The 23,764-nt window shown below is 36.9% G+C and overlaps 2 protein-coding genes across 6 annotated transcripts; both read right to left on the bottom strand.

Annotated features, from left to right (window-relative positions):
- Positions 1–2,625: 2,625 nt before the first annotated feature.
- Positions 2,626–23,622, bottom strand: LOC128216574 (uncharacterized). Of its 3 annotated transcripts, none has more exons than XM_052923178.1 (10): positions 23,443–23,622; positions 7,465–7,665; positions 6,305–6,414; positions 5,667–5,796; positions 5,396–5,497; positions 5,075–5,238; positions 4,579–4,759; positions 4,176–4,340; positions 3,684–3,771; positions 2,626–3,543 (listed from the first exon to the last, which is right to left on the bottom strand). In XM_052923178.1, exons 1-10 carry the CDS (start codon positions 23,603–23,605, stop codon positions 3,366–3,368), a joined length of 1,482 nt encoding a protein of 493 aa, XP_052779138.1. In that variant the 5' UTR covers positions 23,606–23,622; the 3' UTR covers positions 2,626–3,365. The 3 variants fall into 3 exon arrangements, with proteins under 3 accessions (XP_052779138.1, XP_052779137.1, XP_052779139.1); XM_052923177.1 differs by lacking the exon at positions 23,443–23,622 and adding an exon at positions 8,212–8,397; XM_052923179.1 differs by lacking the exons at positions 5,396–5,497; positions 23,443–23,622 and adding an exon at positions 8,212–8,401.
- On the bottom strand, positions 17,351–21,637 carry LOC128216575 (uncharacterized). 3 transcript variants are annotated; one of them, XM_052923182.1, is made up of 9 exons: positions 21,545–21,610; positions 21,257–21,295; positions 20,961–21,090; positions 20,412–20,513; positions 20,094–20,257; positions 19,555–19,732; positions 19,060–19,302; positions 18,437–18,524; positions 17,351–18,279 (listed from the first exon to the last, which is right to left on the bottom strand). In XM_052923182.1, exons 1-9 carry the CDS (start codon positions 21,593–21,595, stop codon positions 18,018–18,020), a joined length of 1,257 nt encoding a protein of 418 aa, XP_052779142.1. In that variant the 5' UTR covers positions 21,596–21,610; the 3' UTR covers positions 17,351–18,017. The 3 variants fall into 3 exon arrangements, with proteins under 3 accessions (XP_052779142.1, XP_052779143.1, XP_052779144.1); XM_052923183.1 differs by having other exon boundaries at positions 19,072–19,302; XM_052923184.1 differs by lacking the exon at positions 21,257–21,295 and having other exon boundaries at positions 21,545–21,637.
- Positions 23,623–23,764: the final 142 nt, after the last annotated feature.

Genomic DNA, 23,764 nt, shown 5'->3' with positions numbered 1-23,764 from the left:
ATGCACATGAAGTTACTTGGTGCACATGAGGAAACTTGGTGCACATGAGGTAACTTGGTACACAAAAGTTCACTTGGTGTAAATGAAGTTACTTTGTGAACATGCGATTATTTGGTACACATGAGGTTACTTGGTACACATGATGTTACCTGGTGTACATGATGATAAATGGTGTACGTAAGCTAACTTTGCTTACATAAAGTTACTAAGTACACTTGGTGTACATGAGGTAGCTTGGTGTACATGCGGATGATTGGTACACTAATTTTTTACTAAGGTTACTTGGTAGACAAGAGGTAACCTGGTACACATGAGTTAACTTGTTGTACATGAGCTTAATTGGACAACGTGAGGTTTCTTGGTGTAAATGATGTTACTTGGGGAACATAAGGTTACTTGTTGTAAATAATGTTACTTGGTACACTTGGGGTTACTGTGTCTACATGAGGTTACTTGATATGCATAATTTTACTTGGTGAACATGAGGTTACTTGGTGCACATGAGGTTACTTGGTACACTTGATGTTACTGTGTGTGTGTGTGAAATAGGTTACTTGGTACACATGAGGTAACTTGGTACACATGAGATAACTTGGTGTACATGATGTTACTTGTCAAACGTGAGGTAACTTCGTGTACATGAGGTAACTTGGTACACACGAGGTAAGTGGTACACATGGGGATACTTGATTTACATGAGGTTATTTGGTACACATAAGGTTATTTGGTGCACACGAGGTAACTTGAGGTAAGGTAACTTTGTGTTCATATGGTTACTTGGTACACATGAGGTTACTTTGTGTACATGATGTTACTTGGTAAATATGAGGTAACTTGGTGTTCATGCGGTAACTTGGTACACAAGAGGTTACTTGGTGCACATGAGGTTACTTGGTGTACATGATATTACTTGGTGAACATGAGGTAACTTGGTGTTCATGCGGTAACTTGGTACACTAGAGGTTACGTGGTGCACATGAGGTTACTTGGTGTACATGATGTTACTTGGTGAACATGAGGTAACTTGGTGTTCATGCGGTAACTTGGTACACAAGAGGTTACGTGGTGTACTTGGGGTTACTTGATACACATGAGGTTTCTTTGTGTACATAAGGTTACTTGAATCACATGCGGGTACTTGGTACACATGAGGTAACGTGGTATACTGAGATTCCTTGGTTTACATGAGGTTACTTGGTGTACGTGAGGTTACTTGATACACCTGGGGTTACTGGGTACACTGAGGTTACTTGGTGTACATGATGCTACTTGGTTTGTATGAGGTAACTTGGTGTGCATGAGGTTGATTCATGCAGATGTTTTCGTGTTATTAGACGTGCTTTCTGCATCTGCATATTAGCCATTGGAGCTCTAGGCGTCCGTGTGGGACGCTCACTGCTGCGCACACATCACAGTTTTTCAAATGCAGGTACATATCTCCTTTCAGGTTGCACCAGTAGTATCGCTGAATTATCATCTCAACTGTTTTCTTGAGACCAAAAAGTACAAGATTCTATGGAGTCATGACACTCATACAAGACTGATGTTTTCAGACTATTTTGGGTTATAAACTGAACATGTTTCTCGAGACCATATTTTCATTCAAAGCACTTGAAGAAGAGACCATCTTGTATGGTAATTTTATACTAGTGTATGCAACAGTGTCTTGCAGCTGGACTGCAGGTCTGCATATCAATAGCATCAGGCTTTCTATTCGACTGTTTTGCCTGTACGCCTGGGACTATATCTCGATTTTCCTCTTGTAGTCCCATGAGTTCTTTTTGGCATCTAGTAAAAACCTTACTTGACTGCTAAGATCCCCTTTGATCTTCTTGTTGAATCAGCTTCAGGCTGATCATTATTAACAGTCCGTTCAATATCTGCGTCCCAGCTCAAGGTTTGTATCGATTGTATCTCGGTATCAGGAAATTTGAACTTGGTCATATGCTCCTCATAAGGCCATACCTTCGGCTCTTTTCAGGCACTTTTTGCAAGGCCTGCATTTGAGTGGCTCTTCAGTGTTTACACAGTGTTTCAGTGCAGTCACGTTCTTTTGTGTTTTCACGTCTCGACAATGCATCACAGTGACCCTGCTTGTACTCGACAAAAAGTCATATAGAAGAAGGAAACTTCTATCGACCGGGCGACTTTACCCCGAGGTTTCTTCAGGCGAAACAGCCAAACTAGCGCTTGATGATCAGTGCGCACGAAAAATGCCGACCTTAAACAGTCAATATTCTAGCGACATAAGTACCAAATATGGGGGATGAGATTGTGTACCCTCGCAACCGGATGAAATCCATTCTACGAGCACGGTTCAATTCACATGTACAATCGTCAATTTGTACCTGTTAAAATATCTGCACATTGCGGTAAGCCGTATCTCGGCGATATGCCGCGTGCATGGTTTCGGAAGTCGTACCGCAGAATATATCGCCGCGATCTTCCGCGATGACGTAGTCTCGCCCGTGCCCGTTGTTAGAAGTGTTTGTAAAAATATAGAACAGTTATTATTATGTAATTGTCAAGCGATAAAAGGTTAATAATAATAATATACTGTTGATATGAATGCAGGATTTATGTCTTTCTTCCGTGATATTTGTATACATGTTTGGGGTTCATAAATGAGTGATTATTGTGTTTTATTCGGCATATATATAAGTGAATAAACTAACTAAAACAAGAAACCCCGAATGTGCTCAGTTTTACAATGAAACTCAAAACGATGCATTATATCAAATAAGTCCAATATAAAAAGGTACACGTTAAGGTGGAAATAAATGCATCAATGCATTTCTTTAAGGAGGTTTATGTACATTATGTAAAACCATTATTTCTTTCTTTCTTAAACACACACACACAGGGATCACTTTTTACGACGCTGTCCTTGTCATCGTCTTGAAACTTTCGTTTCCAATCATATACTTGTGAATAAAACTTGTTATAGAGTCCTCAAAAAGATTTCCACTCATTCTATTAAACCTCTTGATACTAAGGTCATCAGACTTAGTAGGACTATTGAACATGAATAATGTATGACGCCTAATAATTTTAAACACAAGGTCATAGTAGCCTCTTTTACATTTAAGTTTGTATATAATATCTAGTTCAATTATACCGACAGGCGAAGTATTCAAATTTTGGAAGTATAGTTTTATATATACTGTTTCTATACAGACAAAGCTACAAGATGAATGTTGTTGTCACCAAAACAAAAAGTTAACATGACTTGGTTTGTCTTTTTCCCACACCGGATTCAGTGCCTATCTCTACCGTTTCTTTTAACCGTTCACATAAGGATTCACTTCCGAGTACTCTGTGTCGTCGGGCGAGTGGGCTGGCTCTAGCTGCTGGTGTAGGACGGCTTAGTCTAGGCTTTTCGCGTTAGCCACAGATCCTTGTGGTTTATAAAGCGCTGTATATTCCCCCAGTTCACGTTCAGTATGGCTTTGTAACGAGTTAATGGCTTGATGTTCAGTTGTTGTGTTTGAATAACTGTGTTCGTCAACCTTTCCTTTGGCTTTCTTCTGTTTACGTTTTCGCCTAGATTGAAGATAAATACAACTACGAGTAATACTATATTCTCAAAACAACTATCAGATAGTGTATAAACAAAATGTTCATCTATTTGTTGAACTAGACTTATACATTTTATTAATGTTCAATAAGACCAGCCACTTTACCTTAGGCATATCGCTATGAAGATGGCGACGGCAACAATAACGCACAAAGTAATAGTGACCGGGACATACAAAGCAATCTTGTTTTCATCTGAAAAGGAAATTTCGATATAAGAGCTTTTTTCGAATTAAATATGATCAAACAGCTGTTTTGTCAGATCACTAAGATGTTATGTGTTGGTATGTCAGTTGTTTTACAAAATAGTTAAGTATTTATATGCCTTTCGCACTACTTCTATTGCTGGCGTAAGGTGAAATTACATTTATTTGACATGCATACTTTGGGTCAAATGATGTAAACAATAATAGTCGCTAAATATGATTGCGTTAAACTAAAAAGTGGGTGTAACACTTACAATTAAACCCCAAAAGCAACATTTCTGCCGCTTCTAATAAGAACAAGGGAAACGTAATTACACCACATCCTATAATTATGACATTATTTTATATGCATATGTCCTTTAAAGAACGATGTCGGCAGTTTTTAGTATTTACCGGATTGCTCATCCTGCTCATCCTCGCCCGCGTCTTCCGTCGAATTGATAAATATCGTTGATTTGCTAACGTCTGCCGTCGTATCGATATGTTTCGGTGACTTACTGACGTCTGCCGTCGTATCGATATGTTTCGGTGACTTACTTGTATAAACATCTCCATTTTCTTAAATGTGCACGATTTGGAATGCAAGAATTAGAATACATTCATGTATGGCTGCGTTTTTGGCACTCGGTACATTGATTGTTTCCCCCAAATTGTGCGTTTACCCGTGAGTAAACATAAAAAATAACATCAAATTATTATATTTTTTCATTACTGTTATATATTTTACACCAACATATTTATTTTTGTGCCAACGATTACAAAATAAATATTCTATAAAAACAATGTTACTTCTTACCAGTTGTTAGCGTACTGTTGCTTGTAGTATTTGTATACCATCGGACGTATACCACTGTGGTTGATGTTGTGCTATCTGTCGTTAAGTGGATGAAGACTGGACCCAGCCCGGAGATTTTGATATTTCCAGTCTTACATAGCGACTGCCTTGAATCAGCGATCAAAGCGGTTGGAGTAAAGATCTTGAATAAAAATTAGGTTGTAATGCCGAATACTGCCTTCTTTGACATAATTGACAATTTAAGGCGTTTTATTTTTACTATTTAAAACATCAAAAGCATGTTATCAAACATGTGTCATCTTAAATGCAGAACATGATGCTTTTTGTGAAAAAGAATAAATAACAAAAGAATGATTGCCACAACACCCACATCCTCATGCAGAGACCATTATTATATTATAGATTACAGTTTTGTAATCGTTACCGGCAGGTCGATCGGTGTTTGTAAACATTCCATACTTAAGATATTGAACACATATAGGCTTAAACTACTTACACTAAGATTGTGATTGCGACAGCTTTCGAGAGAAGTGCCCATGACAACACTCACGTTCACAGACACGTGAGACGCCACACTGATTGTCCAGTTACATTCGTTCTTACCTGACTTCGTAAAACTAAAGGAACCATAGTAGTCTACATACGTTTGCCCACATAATTCTGAAACGAAATGAAATACCATGATAAAAGTAATTATATTTGGTTGTTTAAGTGTGGAATTAAAGCTTTACATCCTATAAGAATGTTATCGTATTAGCATGACCGTTGCAAGGGAATGTTTTAACATTAAATTCACATTATTAAGTCTAACCAACACCTTTTTGACAAATGTATCTTTGTGTCGTTGAGCAGTTGGCATTTGTGGAGGTCAAATAACCATTGGAATCATATCCTAGGAGCGGACAGGTAGTGGCTGCATCTGTAATACATCGGCAGTGTACGTATTGTCCTTAAGCAAATCGGTCGTTTATGATAAATGAAAACATTTTATTAATGAGTTGCGATCGTTCATCATGAAACACACACACAGTATGCTGAGCAATATATCGAGTGGTAAGCGATATTTGCTATTTAAAGGTGACTTGAACCTGAACTGTAGACCGTAAGAGTGCTCGGCCCTCCACATTTTTTCCCAGGGCTGCCAGGACAAAGGTATGTACAATGTCTCGGCAAGGTAGGGACCCCATGGCTGCCATCCAAACAGTAGCATTTTGAATGCTGCAATACAAAGGCAATTACAAGAAGATATTGCTTTTTCACAACAAATATTTTCATCGTGTTTTTTTCTCTCTCTCATATGACATATAATTTGCCCCAACTTTAATTCACAGTAACTCTTTTAAAGTGCATATTATTAAATAATACTACGTTGTTCTTGAAACACATGCTTTAATACGATTATTATAACTACATTTTTATCTTGGAGGTTGTATGTTACTCCGGTGGATTTCTGAAGAATACACAATCCTAATACAGTACAGTATTACTCCTGTTATTATATACCTTATTGGTTATAATCATTTAGAAGTCACGTTAAAACATATCATATTTCATTAAAATAACGCGCACCATATCTTTTTCTAACGTAATTTCAACATCGCGCTACCATTCGTGTATAGCGTTACCGTCAGCAGAGTGGAATAAAGGTGAATGGGATACGCAAAATACGCCGAAAACTGTGTTTTACCGATATTAATTATGGGTGTATAATAAAATATGAACTTACTTGGAAAGCGAAGTAGTTGTATTCTGAGCATTGTATAGCACATGTTTGCATCGTCTTCACATTGGTTTCCTTGTTACTTAAGAAAAAAGTGCTATTGACCTTTACGCACTCTGAAAAAGTGAAACAATAGAGGAAATGATCAACGAATGCCGCTTATAAATCCCATGAAACAATGTTTGCAACTGTGCATACATCAACAAGGTAATGCAATACTAGTAAACTGAACTACTAGTATAAAATGGTTATGACCGGAATCTTTTGCCATACAGAGTTGAAAATTATTCAAATTCGTAGACGCGTGTGATGCATTTGAAAAAAAGGCAAAATGGGGGAGGGGGATTAATGTGGGTCTGACTTACTACAGTTGGTATTAAGATGAGCGTTTTTGTCATACGTCATGGGTGTACTTTTGAATTGTACGTATGTATGTTTGAGAGCATTTAAAGGTTCGTTGTTTATTTGCTTTCAATTTGTTTTGCGGGATTCGAAAAGAGTATTCATTAATGATTTAAATGATACAGTTAGCATAGACCATTTTCATTCACCCTGAACTGAATATTAAAATGAAAGTATGCGACTAACTCAAGTCAGTTAAAAACAAAGCAAATAAAAATATAAGCCTTTATAAATGTGTGTGTGTGTGTGTGTGTGTGTGTGTGTGTGTGTGTGTGCGTGCGTGCGTGCGTGCGTGCGTGCGTGCGTGTGTGTTTAATAAAACTAACGTGGCCACTACAATTCTCCAGTAAGTAAAGCGATATCGATAATATTTTGCTGTTAGTACACAAAGCATATGCGTTTTTGTTTTTGTTTATGTCATTAAAGTAAAATGATTCGAAATGAAAGTGCATTTTTTTCTATATTGTGCGCCTATAAATAATTTAATTGATAAAGGTGAAATTACACATTATTATTTTGGAATAATGATTGTTATTCCACTGTACATTTTCATTTGTTGTGTATCAATACTGTATTTGTTACATTTTTAGACTTCTATCAATTGTCACAGAAATAATTACTTTAAATATTAATCAAACTTGAAAGTTGTGTAAGACTACAAGGTATTGTGTTCGGTATAGAAAACAAATAAGAATTGCGTGTCTACCAGTGTGACAGTACATATTGTCAACATTCGGGTAAATACTGTTAAATTATGTCTTTACCTTTCTCAGTTACAGTGAAAAGTTTTCCCACCCAGGTCTCCCTCACTCCGTTTAGAAACATAAACTTGACCAATGGGCTGTATTTAGCCTGCCAGTAATTCTCATCCGTTACAATGGTACCACCATCTACCGCGCAACCGATCTGCGCATCCAGCCGCGTGGTGCCCTCATGCGAAGTGGTGAACTGCTGTCTTTTATATTCTGTCATTTTCAAACATTACAACAGCTGTTATGTTAAAATAAATTTGCAATGTTTTAAAAGAGGCAACATTTTGGTAACTTATATTTTATTGTGTTGCAAGTTTTAACTGCTATTTAAAAACGAGTTAATGGCCCAGTTGAACAGAAATTGTTTACGTTAACAACGTGTTTAACAGCATCGGTGGAAAAGATCGGTATAGAATGATATGACCATATGTTTAAATGATACCAGTACAGCCACAGTAGTTGTCTCAAATATTGTTAGTAATTCTATACTGCAAATCTTAAGTGTATCCGTGAACAATCGAGAATATAGAATATTTGAAACTCCATAACGATGACGTTAACAACGTTGTCAACTTTAACAAAATTCTGAACAATCGGCCGAATATACATCGTACCAGTTACAGCTTTTAGTAATTAGTCCGACAAAGTCAGTGCTCAAAAATGTTAGAAAGCATTTACAGTTACATACTCTAGTGTGAGGTATGCTAAAAGTTAAACAACGTTAACAATGTAAATGTTAAACAATACTGATTCGTTAACCTGTCCAAGTCATATTCACTACAGCGGCAGTTCCCCTTGCCGTAACCTTCACCTTCGCGGTCGACGAAAACACACGCTCGGTCGAATATGACCTAAAACAATTGATCTGTAACAACGTGGCTACTTCACCGCCAATGTCTTCCATAACCTGGAACCATGCCATTGGTAAGAATCATCTGCGACACTGGGGACCAGAGGTATGAATTGCATTTTATTTCATATCTTAAGATAATTTTAAAATATCAAGTAAAAATGTCAAATCATTTATAGCCCATAAATATGCCTGCCTTTGGTACTGTCTAAATATTCACAATAAACAGAACGCCTCAGTGACATAAATAATGAAAACATACATTTGTATCTTAACGTTTGGCAACTTTTGCTGTAATTCATTCTAAAAATTATCTATTCAGCAAAGTTTTATTCTAGTGCCAAATGCGCTGGACAGCCTGAGTGAAGACAGGCCTGCGGATAATGCACATTAGGAAAAAAGAGTCGGTAACGTACCGATCTGAAAGATGTATCTTTAATTAATAATACACATGCTAATATGCGTAATAACGTGTCGTGTAATTGCTATTGATTATGCCTTGATTCTTTTATAAATATCTACTTCTGAACACATGTGAAACATTACCTTTATTATATCGCCTGTATCACACAACTGGACATTGTTTACCAGACGGGTAGCAGTCAAAAGAAGGATGGCCGAGGAATCAGACGCCTTGACCGTCCATTCGCATGTCTTTTCAACGGTAAATGTTAGCTGATCCATAATTGTGTATTCCCTTGTGCATATTGTTTCTGAATGGTTTAAGATATCAATATATCAGACTTATTCTAGCCACAAATGTCAGAACGTTTCAAAATATATTATGAAACCACCAGCTAAGCTCACAGTTTTTTTAATGAGCGTACTTCGAGAAAAGTTTAGCCAGTGTAATAGATCTTGTAAAGCATATTCCCATTGTCATTGTAAACACGTGAATCAAGTTTCGTGTTACAGTGTGGACCTGATGTTTGTTTTCGACGATGGCGACACCGGCGATTATTTTTATAAACAGACAAACTAACATGCATCAAGCTTTTGATCAAAGAATAGTGGTTCCATAGCCATCAAGTACGAAATGCCGTTAGGGTCATCGCCTTGGGATGTATTGATCTGAAACGCGATACTCTAAAGTACGATGACGAAAACGCGAATCACGAATCTACGATGGTGAAAAGGCGACAGAACGATGATGAAAACGCGACATTACGATAACGAAAACGCGATAATACGACAGTATTCGCACTGTCGCGTTTCCACTATCGTAGTTTCGTGATTTCGCGTTTTCAACATCTTAGTTTCGTACTGTCGTGTTTTCATCATCGTACTGTCGTGTTTTCGTCATCGTACTGTCGTGTTTTCATCATCGTACTGTCGTTTTTTCATCATCGTACTATCGCGTTTTCATCAAAGTACTATTGCGTTTTCACCATTGTAGTTTATTGATTTCGCGTTTTCAACATCGCATCGTAGTTTCGTACTGTCTTGTTTTCATCATCGTACTGTCGTGTTTTCGTCATCGTACTGTCGTGTTTTCATCATCTTACTGTCGCGTTTTCGTCATCGTACTGTCGCGTTTTCATTATCGCACTATTGTGTTTTCATCATGGTACTGTCGTTCTTTCATCATCGTACTATCGTGTTTTCATCATGGTACTGTCGTGTTTTCATCATCGTACTATCGCGTTTTCATCATCGTACTGTCGTGTTTTCATCATCGTACTATCGCCTTCCGGTGCGCATGCGCAGAGAAGAATTTGCCCTCCATGTGACAAAATGTCGAATGCAGGGCTGCGTTTCAGAGCATTTTACGAGCTGCCGTTATCGTAAATACGCGATCATAATAACGACAAACTAAATGACAATTACAAAGGCGTTTAAGAAACGTCTCGTAAACTCCCCAGTCGTTTAGATAAAGAACTAACGATACTGTCGATAGCGCAGCGTTCAAGCGAATGAAACATCCTGAAGTGAAATGACGCTACGTCATATAAACCTGATAAGAGCATCTGTCTTTTTTATGAATGATAATTTTACTACGACTACTACTGCTTCTGCTACTGCCACTGCCACTACCACAACCACTAACACTACCACGACTTCCACTACCACTCCCACTACCACGACTACCACTACCACTACCACTACTACTACTACTACGATAGGTCGATGATGAACGCGAAAGTACGATGGTGAAAACATGATAGTTTTTCGCATTTTCATCATTGTACTGTCGTGTTATCGCGTTTACGTTACCGTACTGTCAGGTTTTAATTATCGTACTGTCGCGTTTTCACCATCATTTTTGTGATTTCGTGCTTTCATCATCGTATTATCGAGTATAGCGTTTCAGATCAACACACTCATAGGCGATGGCCCTTACGGCATTCCTTAATCAGACATCACAAAGTACTGAGAAATTTCAAATACAGAGAAATACAACAGGTATATTGAGCTTACCATTTGCTTCCGACCACAAAACACATATTATTATGCAACATATGACAGTTGCAGAAATTTCCTCTAACTTCATATCTATTTGCCAACTTGCATAGTTATGATGTATTTCAATTCAACACCTATTGTTTTGTCAAGATGAAATCAACATCCTTGTTTTCTTAAGTGCGTGCTGCGTCACGGAGATAAATGCAGGAAGTGTGTCCTTGTTGATAATTAATATATTGTCTGGTTTAGTTCACTTTTTAAAGAATAAACTGTTTTAATTCATTTAGCAAGCGTATATATTTACGAAATCATTTCATGGACGTCCAGTGGCGTAGCTACATATAGGCCTTGTAGGCCTGACCCTACAACTTTTTTGAAAAATGACAAATTTTAAATAACCCAAAAATGCAATAAAAACTAAAAGCTACTCGAACCCTTTGAGCAACTCAAAAGTGTGTTGTATTTTTAAGCAAAGTTTGGCGTTTATTTAAACAACATGCAGAATGTATTGCTCTGATTCTATTGTAACAATTGCAAACATAATTAAGTGAGCCTTATGCACATATAAAAGTCCCCAAACTCACATAGAACAATCGGGCCTACAATTTTTTAGGCCTAGCTACGCACCTGCAGTCTTCATCATTCCAACATATCGACACGTCCAACATGTTAAAATGTTCAAGGTCATGTTTTCCGTTATATTGGAACTTTTTGCGCTTTCGTTTTACTCATCAAACGTTTTATTTAAAGCGTCCCGCATCTTTTTGAATATTATATGAGTGCAAATCAATAAATGCGCAAACACTGTACATAAAACACTTTAGCGGTAATATCTAAATTTAAACACAAGAAGGAAATTGTCAGATTTTATAATATCAAATGACAATGTGCAAAATTTCATTTAGTTGCGTTAAATCTACTTCATGTAGTTATATTTTAAAACCAATAAGGAAGATCAGGAAGGCGCAGCCCAATGACGTCAAATGGCATTGTATTCATATATGCAAAAAGATCATTATTCAGATTTAAAATTAATACAGTTAATCTCTTTCTTTTTCAATAAGATTTTGACTACTGGGGTAACATATGTCTTAACAATATAACTAATGCAAAAATACACAGTACACATTGATCCGGGGGTGGATGGGGGATGGTGGTGGCGCATCCCCCTTTATGTTTTAATATTTTAAAATCATTCTTATGGCAATAACGTTCTTATATAAAGCCGCATAATTAAACAAGCCAACTTACCAAACCTGTTTTCGAAAAGGATGTAACCCTAACCAAACCAAATTATTTTGGCCTAGGAGGAAAAGGGAATAAATAAACGCCCAAATTGCACCATTTCAGACAAGAATGTTTTACAATTTTCGTGTGGGAGTACCCCCCCCCCCACCCCATCCCCCCACCAAGACTTTTAACCATATAAATTTCAGTGCTCAGGGAGGGCAGCAAGACCAAAAGCTACGCCCCTAAGTTACGCGCCCTCTAATGTCAATTCCTTGAACCGCCTCTGGTACAGTAGTAATGTCAAGCATAATATCGTAAGTTCTTGTTAATAAACTTGTACTTGGGGTTGTCGTTTTGCCGCTTTAAAAACAACAGGAAGTTAAATATATATATTTCCATTTTAGAAGAAAATTGGTACAATGTTTACAAGTAAGGAAACACAATATATATATATATATATATATATATATATATATATATATATATATATATATATATATAAAATTTAAACTTGCTTTAGGTTGACCGTGGAAAGCATCTATAGTATGAGTGTGAAATTCCATGAAGGACCATGATGACTAAGTCCAAAAATTATTGTAATTAGAGTGTATTTCTATATTTATTCTTATATTATAAATGTTGATGTTGCGCAAAATTTCGCCGCGTTAAAATCCCCTGGTGTTATATCAAAATCCCCTGGAATTCAGACCAAAATCCCCTGGGAAGCCTCTCAGAAATATGGCATGTATGGATCATTATTAATACTGGAAATATCAGATGTCAGATTTTTTACCCATTGATTGAATGAAATTATGAAAGTTCAAAGTAATGGTGGAAGTGTACTGTATACCACATGACAAATTGCGTCAAATGCTACGTCAAAAGGCAACATTTTGCTTCGAATGAAGACTTTAAACAAAGATATCTTCACTTTTTCTTCACCATCTTAAATGAAACATAGCGCATTTATGCCACTTACGGAGCCCTGCCTTTGTTCTTTTACCAGAGATTGATTAAGAGTTTAGTTTCTTTAAGTTTAAACCCTTCGACAAAGCTTTTCAAAATACGGCCGTCTGACGGAGCACTGTCAAAACATTATTATGAAAACAAGTTTATCAAAGTGTTTGATGAGACTACCACCTTTTCAAATTCTGATAATAAAACGATGTGAGGGCTCTTTAAACAACAGACTGCGCTTTATTTCATTTCAAATAGTGTAGGTAAAGAAGGGTTATCTTTGATTTAAGTCTTCATTTTAAGCAATGATGCCTTCCAAAGTAGCATGTATGACGTAATTTATCACGTAGTATACACACACTGAAGTGTGTGACAAAAATAATAATAAATTATGGTAGATATTATAATAAATGATGGTAGATATTAAACATTAAAGTCATAGCTTATATGTTTGCCCTACGTCCATTTGTTATTTACCCAGGGTTCTCATGGTGACGTCACAATCCAAGCATCTACCAAAGAGAATAACCACAGCCTCTTTCCTAGGTTAAATCTAGGGTCCTCCGCTGGAACAGACTGAAAGCGGTATTTAATCGTGAAACATTGTATCATTGAGCAGTTAAAGGGACGTGTTGCTATTTTCACTTTTTTATTTAGAATTGATAAAACGAGAGGTTTCTGCATTGTTATAAATCTGTCTTGGTAATTCGAGGTTTTGTTTTACATGATTATGTTATGAACAAACAATTTGATCTTTTGATAATTCAATGACATCAGGAAGGGCCACATCCTTTTTGGCCAAATCAATTTGTACATCTTATTTGTTTATTAAATGATGTATACACATGCTTATGCTATATGGATTATTTCATTTAATTGCATTACTATAATGTTATCAAATTAAATGACATCGGACAATACCTATAAGAAATTGCCAATTTTTTAATGCTTATTTTTAATCATATAAAAATGAACAACCTTAATTTTTGAGTGGGACCAATAAACAGATATGAGGTTACTTAGTATATTTGGTACACACGAGGTTACTTGATTCCCATGATGTAACTGTGTGTACATGAGGTTACTTGGTGAACATGGGTTTACTTGGTGTACATGATGTTACTTGGTGAACATGGGGTAACTTGTAGTACATGGGGTTACTCGATACAAATCAGGTTACTGAGTGTGTGAATCGGGTTACTTGGTTCACATGAGGTTACTTTGAACACATGAGGTTACTTAGTGTACATGATGTTACTTGGTGGACATGCGGTAAGTTGGTACACATGGGGTTACTTGACTTACATAAGGTAACTTGGTACACATACGGTTACTTGGTGCGCATGAGGTATCTTGGTTCATATAAGGTCACTTAGTGTTAATGAAGTTACTTTGGGCAAATGGGATAACTTGGTATACATGAGGTAAGTTGGTACACATGGGGTAACATGACTTAAATGAGGTTTCTTGGTACACATAAGGCTACATGATGCACATGAAGTTACTTGGTGCACATGAGGTAACTTGGTACACATAAGTTCACTTGGTGTAAATGAAGTTACTTTGTGAACATGCGATTATTTGGTACACATGAGGTTACTTGGTACACATGAGGTTATTTGGTACACATGAGGTTACTTGGTACACATGATGTTACCTGGTGTACATGACGATAATTGGTGTACGTAAGCTAACTTTGCTGACATGAGGTTACTAAGTACATTTGGAGTACATTAGGTAGCTTGGTGTACATGCGGGTGACTGGTACACTAATTTTATACTAATGTTACTTGGTACACAAGAGGTAACCTGGTTACTTGGGGAACATGAGGTAACTTGGTGTACATAAGGTTACTTGGTACACTTGAGGTTACTGTGTGTACATGAGGTTACTTGATATGCATGATGTTACTTGGTGAACATGAGGTTACTTGGTGCACATGAGGTTACTTGGTACACTTGATGTTACTGTGTGTGTGTGAAATAGGTTACTTGGTACACATGAGGTAACTTGGTGTACATGATGTTACTTGTTAAACGTGAGGTAACTTCGTGTACATGAGGTAACTTGATACACACGAGGTAAGTGGTACACATAAGGATACTTGATTTGCATGAGGTTATTTGGTACACATTAGGTTATTTGATGTATGTGAGGTAACTTGGTACACATGAGATAACTTGGTGTTAACGAGGTTACTTGGTACACATGAGGTTACTTTGTGTACATGATGTTACTTGGTAAATATGACGTATTTTGGTGTACTTGTGGTTACATGTACTTGGTATATATGAGGTTACATTACATTAGTGTGGATGAGGTTACTTGGTACACATGATTTAACTTGGTGCACATAAGGTTAGTTGGTACACATGAGGTAACCTGACTTACATGAGGTAACTTGGTGCACATGATGTTACTTGGTGCACATGAAGTTACTTGGTGTACATGAGGAAACTTGGTGTACATGATGTTACTTGGTGAACATGAGGTAACTTGGTGTTCATGAGGTAACTTGGTACACAAGAGGTTGCGTGGTGTACATGGGTTACTTAATACACATGAGGTTTCTTTGTGTACATAAGGTTACTTGAATCACATGCGGGTACTTGGTACACATGGGGTTACGTGGTATACTGAGATTCCTTGGTTTTCATGAGGTTACTTGGTGTACGTGAGGTTACTTGATACACCTGGGGTTACTGGGTACACTGAGGTTACTTGGTGTACATGATGCTATTTGGTGTGCATGAGGTAACTTGGTGTGCATGAGGTTGATTGGTACACTAATGTTGTTTTGATTATTACACAAGTGGAACTTTCTTTCGAAATCTAGTTGGAGAACAAAAGTGACCTCCCCGATCTTCTGCTTGATCGAGTAAGGACCGTCATATGTCCTCTCAAGTTCCATTGCTTCTGCTAGAAACCACACCAAGTCACCGACCTTGTAGTTGCACATTGCAACCTCAGTGTCGTACAATTCTTTGTTTCTGGGTGCTGCTTCATGCAGATGCTTTCGTGTTATTAAACGTGCTTTCTGCATCTTTTGTTTCAGGGCCACCACAAAGTCAGCGTACGTGGTCACTTCGATTCCATCCATAATTGTCGGACTACCAAATACCAAATCTGAGGGTAGACATTATTCTCGCCCTATGGTCAACAAGCTTGGTGTTAACCAGTACATTCATTTGGTGTTGATCTGTAAGCTCCCGCTTAACAACCAAGGTTTTCATCCCAATCTGCTTGCTCTCCACACAGAAATGCCTCGCCCATCCAAGCTAGAGTTCAACGTTCAACTTTCGTTGCATCTAGAATTCCTTGGCATTGTTCTTAGCTTACGAACGTCAAGTAAACTGCACAGTTCTTTGAAAATTTTGCGTTCGTAGTTCATTCCTTGGTCACTTAGGATGGAGGACAACCCCAACGAGATATAAATTCATTAAGGTTTTGTTGCACATGTTTCAGCTGTTTGATCAGGAACAGGAATTACTTCAACATACTTGCTGAAACAGTCAGTTAATACCAGTATATACCGGTTTTCCTGGCGACTACGGGGCAGTAGTCCCAGGTAATCTGTTTACACTAAATCTAATGGTGCATCTGTTTTTATATTATCCATTGGAACTCTAGGCGTCCGTGTGGGACGCTCACTGCTGCGCACACATCACAGTTTTTCAAATGCAGATACATATATCCTTTCAGGTTGCACCAGTAGTATCGCTGAATTATCATCTTAACTGTTTTCTTGAGACCCAAAATGACCAGATTCTATGGAGTCATGACACTCATACAATACTGATGTGTTCAGACTCTTTTGGGTTATAAACTGAGCATGTTTCTCGAGACCATATTTTCATTCAAAGCACTTGAAGAAGAGACCATCTTGTATGGTAAATTCATCCCAGTGTATGCAGGGACCCTGCTTTGCCCCTAGCTTGTAATTGACAGAAAATTCATATAGAGAAAGAAACTCGGACGATTTTACCCAGAGATTCCTTCAGGCGAAACAGCCAAACTAGCGCTTGATGATCAGTGCGCACTCAAAAATGCCGACATTTAGCAAACAGTCAATATTCCAGCGACATATATACCAAATTTGGCGGATGAGATTGTGTACGATCGCAACCGGATGAAATCCATTCTACGAGCACGGTTCAATTCACATGTACAATCGTCTATTTGTACCTGTTAAAATATCAGCATATTGCGGTAAGCCGCATCTCGGCGATATGCCGCGTGCATGTTTTCGGAAGTCGTACCGCAGAATATATCGCCGCGATTTTCCGCGATGACGTAGTCTCGCCCGTGCCCGTTGTTGGAAGTGTTTGTAAATATATTGAACAGTTATTATTATGTAATTGTCAAGCAATAGTAGGTTAATAATAATTACGAGTATATACTGTGATATTAATGCAGGATTTATGACTTTCTTCCGTGATATTTGTATACATGTATGGGGTTCATAAATGAGTGATTATTGTGTTTTTATTCAGCATACATGTATGTGAATAAAATAACTAAAACAAGAGACCCCGAATGTGCTCAGTTTTACAATGAAACTCAAAACGATGCGTTATATCAAATAAGTCCTATAAAAAAAGGTACACGTTAAGGTGGAAATAAATGCATCAATGCATTTCTTTAAGGAGGTTTATGTACATTATGTAAAACCATTATTTCTTTCTGTCTTAAACACACACACACAGGGATCACTTTTTCCGACGCTGTCCTTGTCATCGTCTTGAAACTTTCGTTTCCAATCATATACTTGTGAATAAAACTTGTTATAGAGTCCTCAAAAAGATTTCCACTCATTCTATTAAACCTCTTGATACTAAGGTCATCAGACTTAGTAGGACTATTGAACATGAATAATGTATGACGCCTAATAATTTTAAACACAAGGTCATAGTAGCCTCTTTTACATTTAAGTTTGTATATAATATCTAGTTCAATTATACCGACAGGCGAAGTATTCAAATTTTGGAAGTATAGTTTTATATATACTGTTTCTATACAGACAAAGCTACAAGATGAATGTTGTTGTCACCAAAACAAAAAGGTAACATGACTTGGTTTGTCTTTTTCCCACACCGGATTCAGTGCCTATCTCTACCGTTTCTTTTAACCGTTCACATAAGGATTCACCTCCGTGTACTCTGTGTCGTCGGGCGAGTGGGCTGGCTCTAGCTGCTGGTGTAGAACGGCATAGTCTTGGCTTTTCGCGTTAGCCACAGATCCTTGTGGTTTATAAAGCGCTGTATATTCCCCCAGTTCACGTTCAGTATGGCTTTGTAACGAGTTAATGGCTTGATGTTCAGTTGTTGTGTTTGAATAACTGTGTTCGTCAACCTTTCCTTTGGCTTTCTTCTGTTTACGTTTTCGCCTAGATTGAAGATAAATACAACTACGAGTAATACTATATTCTCAAAACAACTATCAGATAGTGTATAAACAAAATGTTCATCTATTTGTTGAACTAGACTTATACATTTTATATATATATATATATAGTTAATGTTCAATAAGACCAGCCACTTTACCTTAGGCATATCGCTATGAAGATGGCGACGGCAACAATAACGCACATAGTAACCGTGACCGGGACATACAACGCAACCTTGTTTCCATCTGAAAAGAAGTCGATTCCTTCGAAAACAGAACATGTGTTGCTCCATTTGCATGTTTACCAGGCCTTAAGACAAGAACTATTTTCCGTAGCAAATGAATTAGATACTAGATTTAATTCAATGAATGATGAGAATAAATTATTGTTTATATCCTCCAACAAGGCTTTAGTAAAATTAACTCCCTAAACCTGATTTGTATATATTTCATCATATATAAATACTTTATATATATGAACACTGAATGGATGAAAAATATTCGTACGCATTTCGAACTACATGTTCTTCTTTCAGTCGAGTTACGTGAAGTTTCATGTATGTGATAATGTATACTTTGGGTAAAATGATGTAACTTTAATAGTTACGGTCGCTAAATATGATTGTATTAAAAGCAAAATGAGTTTAGTATCAAAAGCAACCCTTTTGCCGCTTGTAATGGAAAACTTTAAAAAACTTATTTACATCACATCCTTCAATTATGTCATCATCTTTATGTATATGTTCGTTCAAGAAGGATTTCATCGGTTTTAATTATTTACCGGGATGCCCACCCTGTTGGTCATCGCCCGCGCCTTCCGTTTTATCGATATGTATCGTTGACTTGCTCGCGTCTTCCGTCTCATCGTTATGTATCGTTGACTTGCTCACGCCTTCCGTCTTATCGATATGTATCGTTGACTTGCTCACGCCTTCCGTCTTATCGATATGTATCGTTGACTTGCTCACGCCTTCCGTCTCATCGTTATGTATCGTTGAAATACTTGTTATAACATCTCCCTTTTCTTAGAGATGAAAAAGTTGGAGTGCAAGAATTAGAATACATACATGTAAGGTTGGGTTTATGGCACTCGGTTAATTGATTATGTTTCCCCATGCATTGCGTTTACCAGTGAATAAACATATGTTAACATCAAATTATATCATTTTAATTCTTTAATACAATGTATGTAATATGTATTGTAAAACACATATTTTACTTTGTGTACCAACAACTGCAAATTTAGCATTCTATAAAAACAATGTGTACTTCTTACTAGTGGTTATGGTACTGTCGCTTGTGGTATTTGTCTCCCATCGGACGTTCATTGTGGTTGGCCGTAAGCTATCTGCCGTTAAGTGGATGAAGACTGGACCCAGTCCGGAGAATAAGATATTTCCATCCTTACATAACGACTGTCTTAAATCAGCGATCGACGTGGTTGGAGTAAAGATCTTGAATATAAGTAAGGGTGAACTGCCGAAAACTGTTAATGCGTTAGGGATAGGAAGTCAAAGACACGAAGTGCCGAGGCTGCATTTTCTCTCTGACATTATGGAAAGTTTGAGGCGTTTTACCTACTTGAAACAACAAAATCAGTTAATCAAACATGTTAATATCTTAAATTCAATACATGATGTTTTTGTGAGAGAAAACAATTACAAAAGAACGATAACCACAGTGCCCATTTTTTATGCAACAGAGAATATGTATTCTAGTATACATAGCAGTGTTCCAATCGTTGACGGCATCTCGAGTTATGTTTGTAAATAATACATACTTATGGTATTAAATATATAGGCTAAAACTACTTACACTAAGATTGTGATATTGACAGCTCGAGCGAGAAGTGCCCATGTCAGCATCCACGTTCACAGACACGTGAGACCCCACACTGATTGTCCAGTTACAATCAGTCTCGCCATGTCCCGTAAAAGTAAAGGAGCCTTGGTTGTCTATAAAGTTTTGTCCACATAATTCTGAAATGAAATGATATACCACGAAAAACGTTTTTCGGCTGATCAAATGCCAAATAGTAGCTTTACATCCGATGAGGATTTTATCTTATTGACTTGACAGTTGCAAAGCAATATTTTTACATTAAATTTACCTTTATCAACAAGCAATTAATACCTTTTTGACAAATGTATCTTCGTTTCTTTGAGCAGTCGGCATTATTTGATGTGAAAAAGCCATCGTCATGATGTCGTAGAAGGGGACAAGTAGTGCCTGCATCTGTAATACATGGGCAGTATACGTATTACCCTAAAGACGCACTCTTACTCCCACACATAACACATTTAAAAAAAAATGTTTTAATATACCAAAAAGGATGAGCACATGTCGAAAACAATGGTGCTTGTGAAGAATGCCGAGTTTAATTTGAAAGAAATGTGCAGAAATTTCTACCTTATGAGACGATAGAAGATAGCAGTAAATCTTTTATTATTCTCCAATCATTTAATATTTTGCGTTTTCAGCTGTCAAATACACGGTTGTAATATCGTTATACTATTGTTTATGACAAACTTATCAGTTTTAACTTTTTTATCAACGGGTTGCTATCGTTCATCGTGAAAATTATCTACAGGAAATGACGACAGAAATTATAAAGTTTGCGCACATATGTTGACAAATTTCGATTTTAGGCGTGTGTTTAATTATTAGGTCCTCTGTTCCTACCTGAATTATAGACTGTAATGGTGTTCGGACCTCCACACATTTGCCCAAGGCTGCCAGGACAAGGGTATGAACAATATCCCTCTAAGGTAAGGAACCCATGTCTGTCATCCAAACAGTAGCATTTTGTACGCTGCAATATAAAGATAATTGCAATAAATTATTGCTCTTTTTTCTCTCATATGACGCATAATTTGCCTTAAACATAATTCATAGAAGCACTTTAAAAGTGCATACTATTACAAATAATGGTTCGTTGTTCTTGAAAACAACCCGCTTTAACACGTTATTATTACTACCGTTTTATCCGGGAGGTTATATGCGACTCTGGTGAATTCCTGCGGAATACAAAATGCTAATACATTTCAGTTATGATACTTTTATTATATACCTTATTGGTTAAAATCAATTAGAATTCACGTTAAAGCATATCATATTTCATTCAAATAACGCGCACTGTTTCTACCATACGTGTATAGCGTGACCGTCAGCAGAGTGGAATAAAGGTGCATGGAATACGCAAAATACGCCGAAAAATACAGTTTTACCGATATTTATTATGGGTGTATAATAAAATATGACCTTACTTGGAAAGCGAAGTAGTTGTATTCTGAGCATTGTATAGCACATGTTTGCATCGTCTTCACATTGGTTCCCTTGTTCTTTAAGAAAAAAATGGGTTTGACCCTTACGCACTCTGAAAAAGTGAAACAATAGAGGAAATGATCAACGAATGCCGCTAATAAATCCCATGAAACAATGCTTGCAACTGTGCATACATTAACAAGGTAATGCAATACTAGTCAACTGAACTACTAGTATAAAATGGTTATGACCGGAATCTTTTGCCATACAGAGTTGAAAATTATTTCAAATTCGTAGACGCGTGTGATGCATTTGAAAAAAAGGCAAAATGGGGGAGGGGGATTAATGTGGGTCTGACTTACTACAGTTGGTATTAAGATGAGCGTTTTTGTCATACGTCATGGGTGTACTTTTGAATTGTTCGTATGTATATTTGAGAGCATTTAAAGGTTCGTTGTTTATTTGCTTTCAATTTGTTTTGCGGGATTCGAAAAGAGTATTCATTAATGATTTGAATGATACAGTTAGCATAGACCATTTTCATTCACCCTGAACTGAATATTAAAATGAAAGTATGCGACTAGCTCGTCAGTTAAAAACAAAGCAAATAAAAATATAAGCCTTTATAAATGTGTGTGTGTGTGTGTGTGTGTGTGTGCGTGCGTGCGTGCGTGAGTGCGTGCGTGTGTGTGTGTTTAATAAAACTAACGTGGCCACTACAATTCTCCAGTAAGTAAAGCGATATCGATAATATTTTGCTGTTAGTACACAAAGCATATGCGTTTTTGTTTTTGTTTATGTCATTAAAGTAAAATGATTCGAAATGAAAGTGCATTTTTTTCTATATTGTGCGCCTATAAATAATTTAATTGATAAAGGTAAAATTACACATTATTATTTTGGAATAATGATTGGTATTCCACTGTACATTTTCATTTGTTGTGTATCAATACTGTATTTGTTATAGTTTTAGACTTCTATCAATTGTCACAGAAATGCTTACAGCAAATATTAAACGAACTTGAAAGTTGTGTAAGACTACAAGGTATTGTGTTCGATATACAAAACAAATAAGAATTGCGTGTCTACCAGTGTGACAGTACATATTGTCAACATTCGGGTAAATACTGTTACATTATGTCTTTACCTTTTTCAGTAAAAGTGAAAAGTTTTCCCACCCAGATCTCTCTCACTCCGTTTAGCAACATAAACTCGACCAATGGGCTCTGGCTAGCAAGCCAGTAATTCTCATCCGTTACAATGGTACCACCCTCTACCGCGCATCCGACCTGCGCATCCAGCCACGTGGTGTCCTCATGCGAAGTGGTGAACTGTTGTTTTTTATATTCTGTCATTTTCAAACATTACAACAGCTGTTATATTAAAGTAGGTTTGCAATGTTTTAAAAGAGGCAACATTTTGGTAACTTATATTTTATTGTGTTGCAAGTTTTAACTGCTATTTAAATACGAGCTTATGGCCCAATTGTACAGAAATTGTTTACGTTAACAACGTGTTTAACAGCATCGGTGGATAATTTCAAAGATCGGTATAGAATGATATAACCATATGTTTAAATGATACCAGTACAGCCACAGTAGTTATCTCAAATATTGTTAGTAATTCTATACTGCAGATCATAACTGTATCCGTGAACAATCGAGAATATAGAATATATGAAACTCCATAGCGATTACGTAAACAACGTTGTCAACTTTAACAAAATTCTGAACAATCGGCCCAATATCCATCGTACCAGTTACAGCTTTTAGTAATTAGTCTGCAAAGTCAGCGCTCAAAAATGTTTCAAAGCATTTACAGTTACTTACTCTAGTGTGAGGTATGCTAAAAGTTAAACAACGTTAACAATGTAAATGTTATACAATACTGATTCGTTAACCTGTCCAAGTCATATTCACTACAGCGGCAGTTCCCCTTGCCGTAACCTTCACTTTCGCGGTCGACGAAAACACACGCTCGGTCGAATATGACCTAGAACAGTTGATCTGTAACAACGTGGCAACTTCACCGCCTATGTCTTCCATAACCTGGAACCATGCCATTGGTAAGAATCATCTGCGACACTGGGGACCAGAGGTATGAATTGCATTTTATTTCATATCTTAAGATAATTTTAAAATATTAAGTAAAAATGTCAAATCATTAATTGCCCATAAATATGCCTGCATTTGGTACTGTCCAAATATTCACAATAAACAAAA

The sequence above is a fragment of the Mya arenaria genome, chromosome 14, assembly GCF_026914265.1.
Source record: "Mya arenaria isolate MELC-2E11 chromosome 14, ASM2691426v1".
NCBI classification, from domain to species: Eukaryota; Metazoa; Mollusca; class Bivalvia; order Myida; family Myidae; genus Mya; species Mya arenaria.
The sequence above is the reverse complement of the archived record's forward strand: the minus strand, read 5'-3'. Positions and strand labels throughout refer to the sequence as shown.